The 16817-nt window shown below is 47.4% G+C and overlaps 1 protein-coding gene across 3 annotated transcripts in view; it reads right to left on the bottom strand.

Annotated features, from left to right (window-relative positions):
- Positions 1–1606: 1606 nt before the first annotated feature.
- MKX (mohawk homeobox) overlaps positions 1607–16817 on the bottom strand; it is an 81584-nt gene continuing 66373 nt past the window's right edge. For all 3 annotated transcript variants that reach the window (XM_008268035.4, XM_051821593.2, XM_051821594.2), the window contains 2 exons: positions 4204–4237; positions 1607–4097 (listed from right to left, as the gene is read on the bottom strand). In XM_008268035.4, coding sequence (XP_008266257.1) covers positions 3911–4097; positions 4204–4237 — 221 coding nt within the window. In that variant the 3' untranslated portion in view covers positions 1607–3910. The remainder of the gene's footprint in view (positions 4098–4203; positions 4238–16817) is intronic.

Consider the following 16817-nt stretch of genomic DNA (forward strand, 5'->3'; position numbering starts at 1 on the left):
CCGCTTGCTCTTAGGCGCTGCGTTTATTTGCACGACATGAGATGACATGGAGCTGGACGAGTTCAAAAGCAGACCACGGCTGTTGCCACTGTTTGTTAAACCCTGCTACTTGGAGCAGGCGGAAGCCAGAAGTTGGAGATTCTTCATAGGCATCTACAGCCCCAAGCAGGACAACTAGAGGGAAAAGAAATTGTTTATCCTAAAGAAGGAAGTTACGGCACGCAATGTCTTTTCTTTTTTTAAAGATTTATTTATTTATCTGAAAGAGTTACACAGAGAGAGGAGAGGCAGAGAGAGAGAGAGAGAGAGAGAGAGAGAGAGAGAGGTCTTCCATTCGTTGGTTCACTCCTCAATTGGCTGCAATGGCCGGAGATGCACCGATCCAAAGCCAGGAGCCAGAGGCCTCCTCTGGGTCTCCCATGCGGGTGCAGGGGCCCAAGGACTTGGACCATCTTCTATTGCTTTCCAAGGCCACAACAGAGAGCTGGATCGGAAGTGGAACAGCCGGGACTTGAACCGGCGCCCATATGGGATGCTGGCGCTACAGGCAGTAGCTTTACTGCTAAGCCACAGCGCCGGCCTCATGCTGTGTTTTCTATCAGTCTGTCTGTCCTTCCTAACATTTGCTCTGCTTTATGCTTCCTCCAGGAAGTTCAAAGTGATGTTACGAAAATGGTCATCTCGAAGTTCCTTCTAACGAATTTCATGGCAGCCTTTCAAGTCTGACACCTTTGCCTTCCAGAGCTCTCCATTAAGTGACTCATGGCTGGGGTGGACATTGTGGTACAGTGGGTTAAGCCATCACTTAGGACACCTGCATCCTTTATCAGAGTGCCTGGTTCAAGTCCCAGCTACTCTGCTTCCAAGCCAGCTCCCTAGTAACGTGCCTGGGAAACCACCAGTTGATGGCTCAAGTATTTGAGTCCCTGCCACCCACGTGGGAGACCCATATGGAGTTCATGGCTCCTGGCTTTGGCCTGGCCCAAATCTGGTTGTTGTGGCTAGTAGGTGAGTGAACCAACGGATGGAATATCTTTCTCTCTCTCTCACCTTCTCTGCACTCTGTCTTCCAACTAAATAAATCTTCTCAAAAAAGATTAACATAAATGACTCATTCCATTTATATTTTTACTTTCTTGTATATAACTCCTATCTATAGGAGTTATAATTATGTGATAATACCAACCCATTACTAAACACCTCTTATTTGCCAGGGCACTATGGTAGATGCTTTATAAATCCAATTGTTATCTCAAGTTTCTAGCAGGCTCCACTAGGTGGACTGTCTAGTTCACCGCCAAGGATTTCTCTCCAGTACCGAGTGCTCTGGTGAGGATGCTAATTGTATTAGCTACTGAAAGGTATTTAGTGAATGTGCTCATTTGAAAGCTGTGTATTTTAATAGTCACATCACACTCTCTTTTCGTCGGCTCTCCAAGGTGGTTGGTGGTCTGCGGTGATGAAATTCAAAACCCAGTAGAGACCCAGGGCCCCCGCATCACACCCCTCACCCACCAAGCAGAATCCCGGCACATAATGCACCCCTGTGTCCTACGGCTTTCTCCACCTGCTCGCCTCCCAAAGGAAAACAAAACCCAGAGGATCGTTGAGGTCTAGAAATTAGCTTTTATTTTAAATCTGTCAAGAACTCCTGGCACATCTTAATTTTATTAAAATGATTACATCTGGCAAAACAAAGGAGAGAGGTCACTCTCTTTCTCTACAACATAAATAACCAGTTAGAGCCTCAGCTGCTGACTCAGCATCGTGCGAGAGTCTTTGAAAGAACTTTAATTTCCAGAAAATGTTTAAAGCAGCAAAAGAAAAAATAAATTAAAAGTAATTGCAATGGCAACTATTGCCAAGGATGTGCTAATTATAAAATCTTGATGTGTTTATACGCCAGACGACATGCTTTGGTATTTAAAAACAAAAATCATTTGAATTGTGGTCCTATACTGGCTTGTCATTTATAGTTCATAACACAAAACACATTTTTTGCTTTTTTTTTCCAAAAAAAAGATGACAAAAATGAATCATGACTAATTCAAACAAAATACAACCAGCAGTCACTCATCTAACGGAAAAATGTTAAAACAAAAACACTTTTATTATAATAATTCATACCGGAATAACTTACAATAGTATGAAAAAGAGTGAAGTATTTGTCCTTAGTTTTCATTGACGTACTCACATTTTTGCAAAAATTGTTTTGTAAAGATTCCCAAGTGTTTTTTTTTTTAACCATGAACTTCGAACTAGTTAAGGATCTAAACCAAAAACGCATACTTCATCTGTTCATACAGTCATAACTTACATATCTTGCTTTGCATTTACTGTCACTGCAAACAGCGATTTAGAAAACAAAGTAAAAATATATATATACAAAATATTTTATATCAAATTATCTTCATTACACTAAATAAACCCAAGCCCCCAAAGGCTATGATACATGAAAAAGTGACCTAGAGTTTATATCAAGACTGATGCTGTCCATACATCAACTGGAGCAACCTTTGGTTTTAAAAACATTTTGCAAAGTAAAGAAAAATGCTACCACAGGGCTGCACTACCAGTTCTTATTCACACTCAACAAAAATGCTTTCCAGTTTAAAAAAAAATTTAAAAATAGATGACATACCCAGAAAAAAAATCTCACCATAAAAAGCCCAATCCTTTTTATGTTTCTGTAGCACACGCACTCTGGTACAGTTGGCATTTCCACTGCTTATTCAAGTTTCAAGTCTTCCCAAGCTGATCAGAATATTCTTCTTCTTCTGAGATTGATTATTCTCACTGAATGGTAGTCTAACTTAGAAACAAAACTCTCTTTCTCTGGATGCATGATTTCACTTAATTTTTGCTTAAATATCCTCGTTGGCAAAACTCAGAGACTGCTCCACGTTTTGCTTTCCATATGTTTTAAATTTAAAAATAAATTTTATGCATGTATATGTGCTATTCACATAGAGATACATTTCTTTCATTGTCTTGTTCTCATTGCAATACAAATCGTCCACCAGCAATTATAATTTGAAATGAACCAAACAAAAAAAGTTTTTAGTCATTCCATATGAAAAAGTTTTCTCTTCACAGAAAAAAAAATACTGAACTCTTAATGCAAACAAGATTACAAGTTTTAAAAGTACACTCTTTTTCTAATGAAAACTTTTGAGGTTTTTTTTTTTTTGAACTTCAGCCAAACTTGAGAGAGTGAAAATCCAAATCAATTCTACTGGACATTGTGCTTAAAAACAGGGTTGCTGGTCACCACGTAGTCACTGCAGTTTTAAATTCATGTGAAGGAATCAACTTTTAAATGCACACATTATGCTGCTCGCAGCGCCCCTGCATTGTGGAGGTTTGCGATAGGTCAGATCTGCAGGCTAAGGACGTGTGCATAAAATTCTCACTGTCACTCTGAAAGACGCAGTGTCGACATCGTCTGGAAAGAGCAGTTCATCTGGGCTGCACTGATTTCCAAGTTCCAACGTGTGCACTACTGAATATGCTTGCAGGGCTTCTAGCAACTCTGGTTCCAGTCCTGGAAGAGTTAGGTCCGTCTCGGCTTGATGCACGCAGCCTCACAACCATCTGGGGTTGGCCTGTGAGACACAGCCGTCCCACTCTGCCCACGTTGGTGCTGACTTTCGGGAAATAAGGCACTTACTGTAATGGTAAGACAGGCGTTTTATGCATAGTTTGAGTAACATAAAATAAGTTAATACTTTCGATTAAAATGAGTTTTTTTTTATAATTTATATGTCTTTTATAGAAGCAACTAAATGATATACTTAGGGTAATTAAAAAGAGGAAGAGGTTTGCAAGAGAGTCATTTGCACCCCAGCTTCGGCTCTTAAGGACGAGGACGGCAGAGAAGGCAGGGACAGGATCTGAGAGTGACAAGCCCTTAGAATTGCGGCACCAGGGGGACCCGGACCGTCTTGACTTCCGCTATATGGGATGACTTCTGGATGATGCAGCTGGCGGTCCCTTGCAGAGTGTCCTTCCCTTGGGCCAGGTTTGTGAGAGCCATGGCTGCATTGATCTCCTTCCAATACGTGTCGTCCTTGTTCGGCCGCGTTCTGTTAGCTGCGCTGGATTTAAGCAGAACGGAGAGAAAACCATCAGATTCCCTGCGGCTGGCACTAAGAATGTCATCCTTGCAAAGCACAAATGGCAAAGGAAAACAATTTTTCTCACCCGTCACCCTTGTTGGATCCATTTTCTGGAGTGTCTGTGAAGAGAAGCAAATATTCAATTACTTTTTTGTTTTTCCTTTTCTTGGTTTTCATCTCAATAGTTGCAGTATTAATAACCAGGAATAAATGCACGTTAGGACAAACGGTGGATAACTACTTTTTTTTTTTTTTTACAAAGAGAAGGCATTTTATATTGACGGATTTTTTTTTTTTTCTGCTAAGAAGCAGGAGGAAAACAAGAGTGGACAACAGAGAATGGCGTGTAGCTTTCACAGACAGTCAAAAACCTGAGGTTCGTTTGCTATGAGAAATCCCGCCGTTGTAAACAAGAGGTGAACAGTACAGGGAAAAGATGCCGGGCTCTGGCCTTGTTGGACCACTCACCTGCTGCGTGGTTCTGGGCAGACGGCGAAGCTCCCTGGGGTCTGGGACTCCAGTTTCTCTACTCCAAAGCAACTGCATTTCTACAACATCTCGGGGTGGCTCTGGCTCCAGATGCCATGGGACCATCCCTTCATTTCAGAGAAAGCACCGGCAAACCGCCCCACTGGGTCAGTTAGCAGGTGAGCAGGTGGCCCTGTCTGCCAGCAATGCAGGTTTTCCTGGGGTAGGAGAGAGCCTGCAGACGGCTCCCCAGCTCCCCACTGCTTTCCCCTACCCCAGCCCCGCCTGCAACTCACTGCTGCAACAGGTGCAGTGGAAGACGCATTACCAACTCCTTCTACACCCTGAAGACAAACCTCTCCCAATGCCACATAAAGAGGAAGATGAAAACAGGTTCTCTTTTTTTCTTTTACAACTTAAAAAAAAAACAACTCTATATTTCCAAAGATTTCCTTGAAATGCAGAAAGAGAGAGAGAGAGAGAGAGAGAGAGAGAGATCTCCCATCTGCTGGTCACTCCCCAAATGCCTGCCAACAACTGGGGCTGAGCCAGGCCATAGCAGAGAGCTGGATGGGAAGAGGAGCAGCCGGGACTCAAACTGGCGCCCATATGGGATGCCAGCACTGCAGGCAGTGACTTTATCCACTACGCCACAGTGTCGGCCCCTAGGGTGCACACTATTAGCAGAAAGCTGGAATCCAGAGCCAAGCCAGGACTTGAACCAGGCACCCCAACGTGGGATGCAGGATCCCAAGAGGAGTCTTCACCACTGGCTGAACTCCAGCCAGCCCTGGAAGCAAGATCTTGATCTGTGTTCGATTCCTTTGGGTAGCTCTTTTGTCCTAGAGAATTTGGTGGGAAAAGCAGCTAGGGACACACTGGAAAGAAAGATGTGTAAGGGTGAGAGGGACTACCCGTGTAATCCAAGAAGGGGTAGGGCTGGCAGACTCCAAAGCCAGCCAAGGGTTAGGTCCCTGCCATCATCACCGTGGCCATCCACACAGCAGTGACCTTTGGCGAGGAGTGAAGGAGGCACTGTGCCTCCCCCGGGGAAACACAGAAAATACCACGTCTCCAGTCATGCCCTCTGGAAAAATCCTTCCGCCTTCCTTTTGCTCTCCCAACCCAATCTCTCCCAAGGTAGGCTTTTCTACCGCTGCGCACAGACAGCACAGACAGCACCTTCTGAGCCGGGCTCCAAGAGTCACAGAACGATTAAGCCAGGAGGAGAGCAATGTCAGTGTGATCACAGGCCCAGGGCACTCAAGAAGGTTCCAGTCAAATCTGTGCACGCGCGGGATCTTTAAAAAGCTCGGGGGTGGGGGTGGAGGTGGAATCTATGCAGGACTTTGTGTGTGTGTGTATTTTTTTGCACCAGAATAAACTTTTCTTCTAATTCCAGGCTTCCAGGATCTTTGAGATACACCCCCCCCCTTATTTTTTTTTTTTTTTTGGACAGGCAGAGTGGACAGTGAGAGAGAGAAACAGAGAGAAAGGTCTTCCTTTTGCCGTTGGTTCAACCTCCAATGGCCGCCGCCGGCGCGCTGCAGCCGGCGCGCTGCAGCTGGCGCACCGTGCTGATCCGATGGTCTCCCATGGGGTGCAGGGCCCAAGCACTTGGGCCATCCTCCACTGCACTCCCGGGCCACAGCAGAGAGCTGGCCTGGAAGAGGGGCAACCGGGACAGAAACTGGTGCCCCGACCAGGACTAGAACCTGGTGTGCCGGCGCCGCAAGGCAGAGGATTAGCCTAGTGAGCCACGGCGCCATCCTACCAGGATCTTTCAGAAGACCCCCTCATACAATGCAACCAGGGGCCTGTCTCCCAGGGAAGAGACAGTCATTACAGAGAAAATCATTACAGGGCCATGTAGACGAGGACAGGAAAGCCTGCTAAGCTATCCTGGGTGGAGGCTTGCAGTGTAGACTGTGAGACAATAACCAGGCACTGCGAGCTCCTTCCACAATCTTTTCTTCGAGGGACCCAGGGAACTTTAGGAAAAACACGGAGAACCAGTGAGTGTTTGTATCAGTGTTTACTGGTGCCCACTCTGGCCCCTTCCGGACTAGCGTGGGCGTGTGAGGTTACCTCCGCTGCTTCTGGTAATTATGGAAATATAAAAAGTACTCCATCGGAGGACAAGGCAATAACATTTTGTTCCCAGAACTCTGACAGTCCTTACAAAGCACTTCCTCTATGCCCGGCTGTGTGCTAAGTACTTCTGCGTTTTAACTTATTTAGTATCCATGGCCTTGACCGTGGCTAGCTAAGTCATTCCTTGTTGAGTACTGTCATCTAGATCAGTCTTTACACCCAGGAATGACAGGGACAAGGTGCTACCAGGACAGAGAACAAGTTGGGAAGCAAAGCCAGCATCATTGGACACTTTACAAAGAAAGAGAGAGAGAAAAAAAAAGTTGCCTGCAAATTGCAACAATTCCATTGCCAAAGTGAAGCAATAGGTTATGGAGATAGTTGCCCCATGGAAAGGCTTGGCAAAAAGAGAGCCAAGTTTCTTTCTTTCTTTCTTTTTTTTTTTTTTTTAAGATTTATGTATTTATTTGAAAGAGTTACACAGAGAGAGAAGGAGAGGTAGAGAGAGACAGAGAGAGAGGTCTTCCATCCACTGGTTCACTCCCCAGTTGGCCGCAATGGTTGGAGCTGTGCCGATCCGAAGCAGGCGCCAGGAGCTTCCTCCGGGTCTTCCCTTGTGGGTGCAGGGGCCCAAGGACTTGCTTTCCCAGGCCACAGCAGAGAGCTGGATGGGAACTGGAGCAGCCGGGACTCAACCCGGCGCCCATATGGGATGCCAGCACTGCAGACGGCAGCTTTACCCGCTATGCCACAGTGCCAGCCCCAGCCAAGTTTCATACACATTAAATGACATTAAGGAAATCACGTAACACAATGTAGAAAAAAAAAAAAACAACATATAAACTGACACTCAGCCTCAGAGGGGTGACTGCACTGAAGGGAGCCCCTCGAACATGCAGTGCGTGCAACCAGCTCCAGGGACACAGAAATGCCAGCAGCACCTGCCTGCAGCCCCCGTGTGCATTCACCCGGCAGGAGGGCTTGTCAAGTGCACGCGAGAAGTGACCTTGCATGCCTTGCAGCCCCAGCAAGGCCTGGATGGGGCTGGCTGTGTCTGTGGTTGACTCCTTGAACTTGTTCCACGGGGAGAGAAACCCGTTGACTGCAGCCAACTGTGAAATTAAAGGTTCTGCTTGCTCTCTGGGTGGAGGTGATCCCCACTCTGGTGCCCAGGAAAATACCTTTGAAGTGTAAAAGCCCAACTCCGGGTTGGGTGGGTATTCATCAGGTTTGTGAATTGTAACAATGTATCGGGCGGGGTCATTCCTTATTGCCAGAGGATAGGCGCCTCCCTTGTCCTTAGATACAAGTTAGGTTCCTTGCCAGGAACAGGAGGAAAAGCTTCCCAAAAAAGTAACCCGAAGCAACATTTTGCTCCCTTATGAATAGTCATTGCTGAAGGGGCAAGTAACAAAACTCCATGTCAGAGACTTCAGACCCACAAGAAAGAGCTGACTCCAATTCCATATTTTCTGGATGGCAGGGGGTCTGTGTGTCTGTCTGCTAGCAGACACATGCTGGTGGGCTGCTGGTGTCACTCCAGGATATCACCCATCCGAGAGTCACCTCCTGCCGTGCTGTCACTTCCCAGAGGCAGCAGCAACAGGCAGACAGCACACAGGAGCCCTTTTACGGTGAAACGTGTGTGTGTGTGTGCTATTTGTAGGAAAGCGAGCGCTCCAAAGATCTGCTAGTTTGGGGCGCTGTTTTCCTGTGATGCTCAAAGGATATCTAGGAAAATGTCCCAGTTATTTTAGAGAATTGATACCATTTGCAGAGAACTCAGAAAAAACTGATAATATACTCATTTTATGAAATGGTTGCATAGAATGTGGTCATGCCTTCTTCCTGAGCTGTTTTTCCTTCAAAGTAACAACTCACTGGCTATTAACCTGCTTTGCCTGTGCTGTTTCTTTGCAGGCCACGCTTGGTATGGTATTTAAGGAGCAGGTGTGTTTATCATTGCCCATCACCCAGCGGTCACAGGGCTCATGCCTCTGGCTACTCATGGCCAACAGGAGGTCTGGAGCCTGGTCCCCTCCAGATGCGGCACCCAGTGGCACCACAATGTGACAGCAGAAGGATTCCGAATGCTGTGCACAAGAGGGCACCGGGCAGCCGGCGCTGGCTCCTGGGTGCAGTTCACAGCACGCACAGGGCTCGGCCCGACTGCCCCCTACGTGGCTGCAAAGTAGCTTGGCTGGACTGCCATACGTTTTTAGATTCTAAGCTTCCAAAAACCAGGTCCTCTGGCAATTACCATAAAAAGCAACTGGTTGGCAGGAACAAAGCACTGAACCAGCCAACAGAGTGTGTTTTAAGATCCACCCCCCCCCCAAAAAAAAAGAAGTGCAGAGTTAGGGAAATCTTGGACTCTGTAAAAACCCAAACCATGTTGAAACTGAAAATGGGGCTACCCTCAGTTTGGACATGTGTTTTCTTATAAAGTTAAGTGGAGAAACAATTATACTAAAAACCCAGTTCTGTTGCAACTTGCAAACAGAGCAGCCCAGAGCTGTGTGGATGAAATGTCCTTCCAATTTCGATAAATGCAATTCAGGAGCACACAAAATCTGATATATAATATCTGTGGCCTAAAGAGAGACCAAAATAGGGCCAAATTCCATTCTCTGAGAGCTTTTTTCTTTTCAAATTTAATCAATAAACCCAAAAAATTAGGAATGTTTTAAGCCATCCCCTAAAAACTACTCGCATCACTGAAATGTAAACGCAGTTAAGTAAGATTAAGAGTAGGAGTAATTTTTTTTAAACGATAATTGGAAAATCATGTTGTGTATATTTTTTTAAATTAAAATAGAAAGAGGACAAGGGGTGGAGGTCCCTAAGGCACCACAGCCCCAGGAAGAAAATGAAAGGTACAGTCTGCCTCTGCATTCACTGCTCTGATTCAACCACCTGCAGACTGGAGACATTAGGGGAAAAACAGGGGCCCCGGGTTAAGCCACCACCTGTGATGCCAGCAGCCCATATGGGCACCGGTTCAAGTCCTGGCTGCTCCACTTCCAATCCAGCTCCTTGCTAAGGTGCCTGAGAAAGCAGCAGCAGACGGCCCAAGGGCTTGGGCTCTTGTACCCACATGGGAGACCCGGATGGAATTCCAGGCTCCCGGCTTCGGCCTGGCCTGGCCCTAACAACTAACCATCTGAGGGGTGAACCAGCGGATGTAACACTGCCTTTCAAATACATCTTTAAAGAAAAAAAACATTTATTTATTTATTATTATTTTTTTTTTTTTGACAGGCAGAGTGGACAGTGAGAGAGACAGAGAGAAAGGTCTTCCTTCCGTTGGTTCACCCCGCAATGGCTGCTGCGGCTGGTGCACCACACTGTTCTGAAGCCAGGAGCCAGGTGCTTCCTCCTGGTCTCCCATGCAGGTGCAGGGCCCAAGCACTTGGGCCATCCTCCACTGCCTTCCCGGGCCACAGCAGAGAGCTGGACTGGAAGAGGAGCAACCGGGACAGAATCTGGTGTCCCGACCAGGACTAGAACCCAGTGTGCTGGCGCGCAGGTGGAGGATTAGTCTATTGAGCCGTGGCGCTGGCCAAGAAAAGCACATTTCATATGCACTGAACATGCAGACTTTTTCTTGTCACTCTTCTCTAAACAGTTCAGCCCGGCAACCATACACATGACATTTGCATGGTCTGAGGCGTGATCAGTCAGGCAGAGGTGATTCTAAGCAGACTGGAGGATGCGTGGAGATACTGTGCAAACCACGGAGACGCGGAGGCTGACGGTATTCATCCCAGCCACCAGACTGGCCTACTGCCCGTGCAAAGAAATGAAAAACCTGTGAGCTGTGACAGTGATCAAGGTAGGCCAGGACCCCAGATGCCTGGACACTGCTCCGCGGGTGGCTTCCAGGTGACGGCCGGCGTGCACAGTCAGAGCACAGTGGGCTTCAGATCTCAGAGGGCGAGGCCAGTGCCTAGAGTCATTCACACACGTGAGACGGCCGAGACAAAGAACGGGACTCCGCTGAGTGGGGCGGCACAAAACCTCACTACAGAACCAGGCCATTGCCACTGTCACTCTCGCCTTCCCCAAGAGGGGACTTGGAAAAGTTTGTGGGAAATGAAATGCAAAGAGAAATTTATTTTGGTGCAAAAGAAAACAAACTGAAATCCATGCCTTATTTTCTCCTAGGAAGTGTTTCCCACGAACATGAGCAATCATAGACACACCTGCTTAGCCGGCCCCAACAGAGGAGGCCTGGCTTTGTTTCCCCTCCCCCACCCCCCTAGACTGGTTCCAGTGTGACCTCACGTTTCTTCCCTTTTCAACAGAGCGTCTGTTTTTCTTTAGAAAATGAACAGAAAAGTGTGTAATAGAAAGCGAAAGGAATTTAGGGATAACTGAGATTATCCTTGGATTTAGGGCCTTTGGAACAAGCATTGCACATATTTTTCAAATGCAGCTTCTTTAGGGTGCGTGTTATGGTGCAGCTGGTTAAGCAGCGGCTTGGGATGCCTGCGACCCATACAGGAGTGCCTGGCTGGAGTCCCACCTGGCTGGAGTCTCCACTTCAGATCCAGCTTCCTGCTAATGTGCTTGGAAAGCAACAAATCATGGCTCAAGTCCTTGGGCCCTTGCCACTCACATGGGAGACCCAGTTGGAATTCTAGCTTCCTGGCTTTGGCCCTGGCTCCACCCTGGCTGCTGTTGTCATTTGGGGAGTGAACCAGTGGATAGATGCTTTGGTTCTCTCTCTTTCTCTCTCTCTCGCCCCATCTTTCAAATAAATAAACGTTAATGTTTTGAATGGTGTTTCCTCTGCACACGTATAACAGACTTTTTCACTGAATTTCATCACCGGTCATATCCTCTGACGATAAGTAAGATAATCATCTATGGTGTGGCCTTCCCTGGTGTGACATGGGTTTTGTCTATGAGATAGAAACAGCTTCAAAGAATTCAAAACCCAGCTCCATCCAATTTAAACCTGCCTATTGAGGAAGGTAAGTGTTCTGGAGGGACTGCCTTTAAAAATAGCAATTGCTAACATTTACTGAATGCTTATTCTTGTGCCAGGCGCTATGCCAAGAAGTCTGCACATGTTATCTGGTTAAATGCACACAGTGACTCTGTCAGCCAGCTCACAGATGTCTACCAGTGACACTGTCACTTAGGCCCAGGAAGTCACAAGGCACGCAGGGGAAGGGCCTATAAGACTCAGCGCCAGGTCAGCTTGCAGCCAAAGGCTGTTTTGTTTTTTTCCAATGTTTATTTATTTTTACTTGTTTGAAAGACGGGGCGGGTACTGCAGTGCAGTGGGTTAAACCTCTGCTTGCAATGCCGGCATCCTAGATGGACACTGGTTCACGTCCTGGCTGTTCCATTTCTAATCCAGCTCCCTGCTAATGTGACTGGGAGAAACAATGTTCCAAGAGCTTGGGACCCTGCCACCTACATGGGGGCCTAAGGTGAAGCTCCTGGATTCTGGTCCTTGTGGCTATTTGGGGAGTGAACCAGGGGATGGAAGACGTCTCTGTGTCTCTCCCTCTCTCCCTGTGTCACCATGCCTTTCAAATAAATAAATCGTAAAAAGAAAGAAAGAGAGAGATCCTCCACCTTTGGCTCACTCCCCTAATGGCCACAAGAGCCAGGGCTGTGCCAGGCCAAAGCCAGGAGCCTAGAACTCCAGCTGGTCTCCTATGTGAAGTGGTAAGGACTCAAGGACTTAGCCAGCACCTGCTGCCTCCCGGGATATGCATCAGCAGGGAGCTGGGTTGGAAGTGGAGTAGCAAAGGCTTGAACCCAGGGAGTCGGGTATGGGATGCTGGCGTTCCAAGCAGCAGCTTAACTCACTGCACCACCATGCCTGGTCCAAAGGTGCTGCTTTTAACCACTGCATTCCGTACTTAAAAGTTCTGTGCTGACAGAGCCACGCAATGACTATGCCAAAGCCTGGTTCACGATTCACTTTGGAAGCCTGTGCAATGGTAACTGTCTTCCTTTCTAAATATTTATTTATTTATTTGAGAGGTAGAGTTAAAGACAGAGAGATGGAGAGACAGAGAGAAAGGTCTTTCATCTGTTGATTCACTCCCCATATGGCTGAAAAGGCTGGAGCTATGCCGATCCAAAGCCAGGAGCCAGGAGCTTCTTCCGGTCTCCCACGTGGGTGCAGGCGGTGCCAAGCACTTGGGCCATCTTCCAACTGCTTTCCCAGGCACATTAGCAGGGAGCTGGATCAGAAGTGGAGTTGCTGGGACTTGAACCAGTGCTGCAGGTGGAGGCTTAGCCTACTACACCACAGCACTGGCCTCAATGATAACTGTTAAAAAAGTCTATTAATCTCTCTCTCTCTGTGTACTTTTTGGTGAATTTTATTTATTTTTTAAAATTTATTTTATTTGTTTGAAAGGCAGAGTTTCAGAGAGAGTGGGAGAAACAGAAAGAGAGAGATCTTCCAACCACTGATTCACTCTCCAAATGGCAGCAATTCCTGAGGCTGGGTTAGGCTGAAGCCAGGAGCCAGGAGCTTCATCCGGGTCTCCTGCGTAAGTGCAGGGGCCCAAGCACTTGGGCTGTCTTCTGTTGCTTTTTCAGATGCATTAGCAGGGAGCTGGGACTTGAACCTGTGCCCACATGGGATGCTGGCACTGCAAGGGGTGGCTTAACCCGCTGCATCACAACACCAGCCCCTTTGGAAGAATTTTCAAACCCAGGGATAAAAATAAATAGAAAGCAAAAAAAAAAAAAAAAAAAAAAAAAAAAAAAAAAAAACCATTTTGCTGAACCTGATTTAATCCATAATACGAAGGAACCTGTCCAAATTGCAGAACAGGGCCCCTAAGAAGCGAGCTCTTGCACTCTCCCTCACACTCACACTTTGATTTAGCATGGCCACTTACTTAGCAACTGTGATCTCCCAATATTTGCTCTTGATGGCCGTAGCAGGGAGCTAGGAAGCAGTCCTAGGGAGCCGTTGCCACACGGGCCCTCGAGGAAATGTGTGTGACCCCCCCCCTTTGGTATGTCTAAGAGAAATCATCCTAAGTGGTAGGTGCTCAATGCTCTGTGACACTCCTGTGCTGACAGCCGCCCACCAAAGTGAGTCGCACTTGACAGCCGGGGCTGCAAGGTGAGCTCGGTGCGGGGCACTGTGCAGGGTACAAGAGTTACAGGTCTGGGTGCTGTGACACTAGACACAGGAGGGCTTGGGACGTTTTCTCAAAAAGTATTTTATTTATTTGAAAAAGAGAGATAGACAGAAATCTTCCATCGGCTGGTTGACTCCCCGAGTGCCTGCAACTTCTGGGGCCAGGCCAGGCCAAAGCCAGAAGCCAGGACTCCATCCAGGCCTCCTACATGGGAGGCAGGGGCCCAAGTACTTGCGCCATCGCCGAGACAGGGAGCTGGGGCGGGCAAAGGAGCTCAGAGTTTGTTAGCAGTCTCCGTGCTGAAGCCCTGTACTGCTAAAACTCCACCCCCTTCCATGCTGACCCAACATGGCTACGGGCTAGTACCTCCCCATCATGCACTGAGGCCACAGCACCTTCCAAGAGTTCACCATTGCATGGAAGCTCCGCCCCCAAATCAGCCTCATCTGTAGATTCCATCAGGCACCACCCGTGACAGATAAGGGGATGACCCTAACACTAGTTAAGGCTGCGGCGTCCCAGTCTGAATGTGTGCTCTCTTTAAGTCCTGTCCTCCTTCTGGTACCTTGTCTGTGTCTGCTCTGAATTCTCCCAAGGCAAGACGAGAATTGCAATTAACCCAGCTGGGGACTCTATCTGGTGTGCATCAGCAGGAAGCGAGACTCAGGAGCGGAGATGGGACTTGAACCCGTGCACTCAGAAATGGGACTGCAGGCGTCCCAAGCAGCGTCTTAACCGCTATGCCAAATGTGCACCTGGGAAGCTTTGTAAATAGTGAGAGCTATAAGATGCAACCCACGTTGTCTTCATGGACGGATCTAATTGCTTTCTCTTTTGCGAAATACCAGCGAAATTACTTATCCTGGGGTTTGCAAAGTTATTTCAGAGCTGGAAGAAAAAACAAAGCTGGTGTTTCCTGCAGCCATGGTTTCCCCATCTGGCCAAGGACTAACTCCTGCTTCCTGCAACGTCTCGGGTGGGCTCCCAACCACTCCACGATGGCTGGTGCTGCCCACCTGTCCTAGATCCAGAGAAGCCCAACCTGTAGCTGCCTGTCAGTGCTTCGTGTCCACGAGGTCCTGCAAAAATAATAGCTGGACGCTGCAGGCCTCTGCTTTGCACCGTGAGTGACCAACTCCCTGGTCAGGAAGGGCATGTGCCAGCAACTCAGAGCTTCCAAAGCGGGTCGTATTTCCACGAATGACAACAACAGAACAACACCTAACCAATGCCACTTGTAGATCTGTCGATGGGCACTTAAAAAAAAAAAACCCATGGAGAATTGGAAAGAAAAGATAGGTTAATTTAGTGCAAAAAATTTTTGAAACCATACATAATTTTTTTTTCTGAGTACATATTTTCTGCGAATGTTTTGGAGACCACTTGCATGCAGGAATTTTTAAAAATAATATATTTGCATCAAAATTAACCAAAATTATAATTCTGTTTTCCATGAACTCTTTAAAGTTCCCTGTAACAGTGCTACTGGGCTCTTATCCTATAGGGAGCCTGAGTTAGCTTTTCCTTCCGATGCAGAGCACAGGGGCTTCAGGCTGGTGACTCCTGATGGATCCCCTGCTGTGTCTGGGTTCTGGTAGAAGACATAGCTACTCTGCTCTCCTCTGTCTGGGGCTGGTGGGCCAGAGGTGCAGGAAGTGGGATTTGCAAGTTAAAAGTAACTTCTCAGAACAAACAGAATACCACCCAGTGATACTGTTTCAATTCACTTCCAACCTTTTTCTGGAAGCAAATGAAATATTCTGGATGCCAAATTAATTCTGCTGGGCCCTCTTTGCCATGATTGCTCCTCTGTGATCTCCAAGGCTCCACCGTCCCCTTAGCCTGAAGTTTTCCATCTGAAATCTCTCTTTGAAGATCAAAATGCAGTCACACTCTATGGAGAAGACAGCAGTGGCGGGTGACCAGCCGGGGGGTCTGGAAACACTCAGTACTCTCATGGCTGCTCCTGGCTCCTTGCCTGACTACCTCGGTGGTCTGCAGGGAGTCACAGAGGCAGCACAGTGCAAGAACTGGACACCTGCTCTCCCACCTACTATGTGCGTGCCCCAGGCATTGGCCCTTGCTGCACTTCTGTGCGCTGGGACGTGTGCAAACAAGGGGATAAGAGCAGCAGATTCCTGGGCCAGTAATCAGGACCACACATCTCAGTGTCTCATACACACTTCCCTGACAGCCCGGGCACACATAACCAAGACTTTACGAGGGCACTTGTAAGTGCACAGGGCCGGGTGTTTGGTGCAGTGGTTAAGACGCTTCTTGGAAGGCCTGGGTTTGCGTCCTGATTCTGCTTCTGACTGTAGCTTCCTGCTGACGCACACCCTGTGGGGCAACAGGTGATGGCTCAAGTACTTGAGTCTGTGCCACCCACATGGGAGAGCCAGGTAGACTTCCTGGCTCCTGGCTTCAGCCTGGCCCAGCCCTTCGCTATTGCAATCACTTGGGGAGTGAACCAGAACACACAAATACATAAATAAGACCGATAAGTTCAAGGAAATGCCTATTAGAAGAAAACTACACATGGATCCAAAATTTTTTGAAAAAAATAAATTTATCTTTTAATTATATCCTTTCACTAATTTGGCCTCACAGAAGTCCTTGTCTAAGAACAGAAAAAACAGAAAACAATTAGCCTCCTCTCTCACTATGCTTCTACATGTAGAAAATGGGCTGGAATGCAGTCACCAGAGAAGTTAGCATTGTTCAGGGGTCAGAGCTATAACATGACAACCAAGAGGTAGAGACCAAATATTTTAACTCTGGGCAAAGCTCATCGGCTCCGATGAATGGATGAAGTGTGCTGAATCTATCACCTTCAAAAGCAAAACTGCGTTTCTGGTGATCCTCTGGTTACAGTGCCGCCACCTGCTGAGAGAGAGTTCTGGAGCAGCGGGAAGGACTGTCCGCCCGCCCCAAGGGTCTCCTGGATTTTGTTACTGCGTTTTCTCAAGGGGAATACTGGAGACGTCTCTTCCATGAACGCCATGTCCAG

This window comes from Oryctolagus cuniculus, chromosome 13, assembly GCF_964237555.1.
Source record: "Oryctolagus cuniculus chromosome 13, mOryCun1.1, whole genome shotgun sequence".
NCBI lineage: Eukaryota > Metazoa > Chordata > Mammalia > Lagomorpha > Leporidae > Oryctolagus > Oryctolagus cuniculus.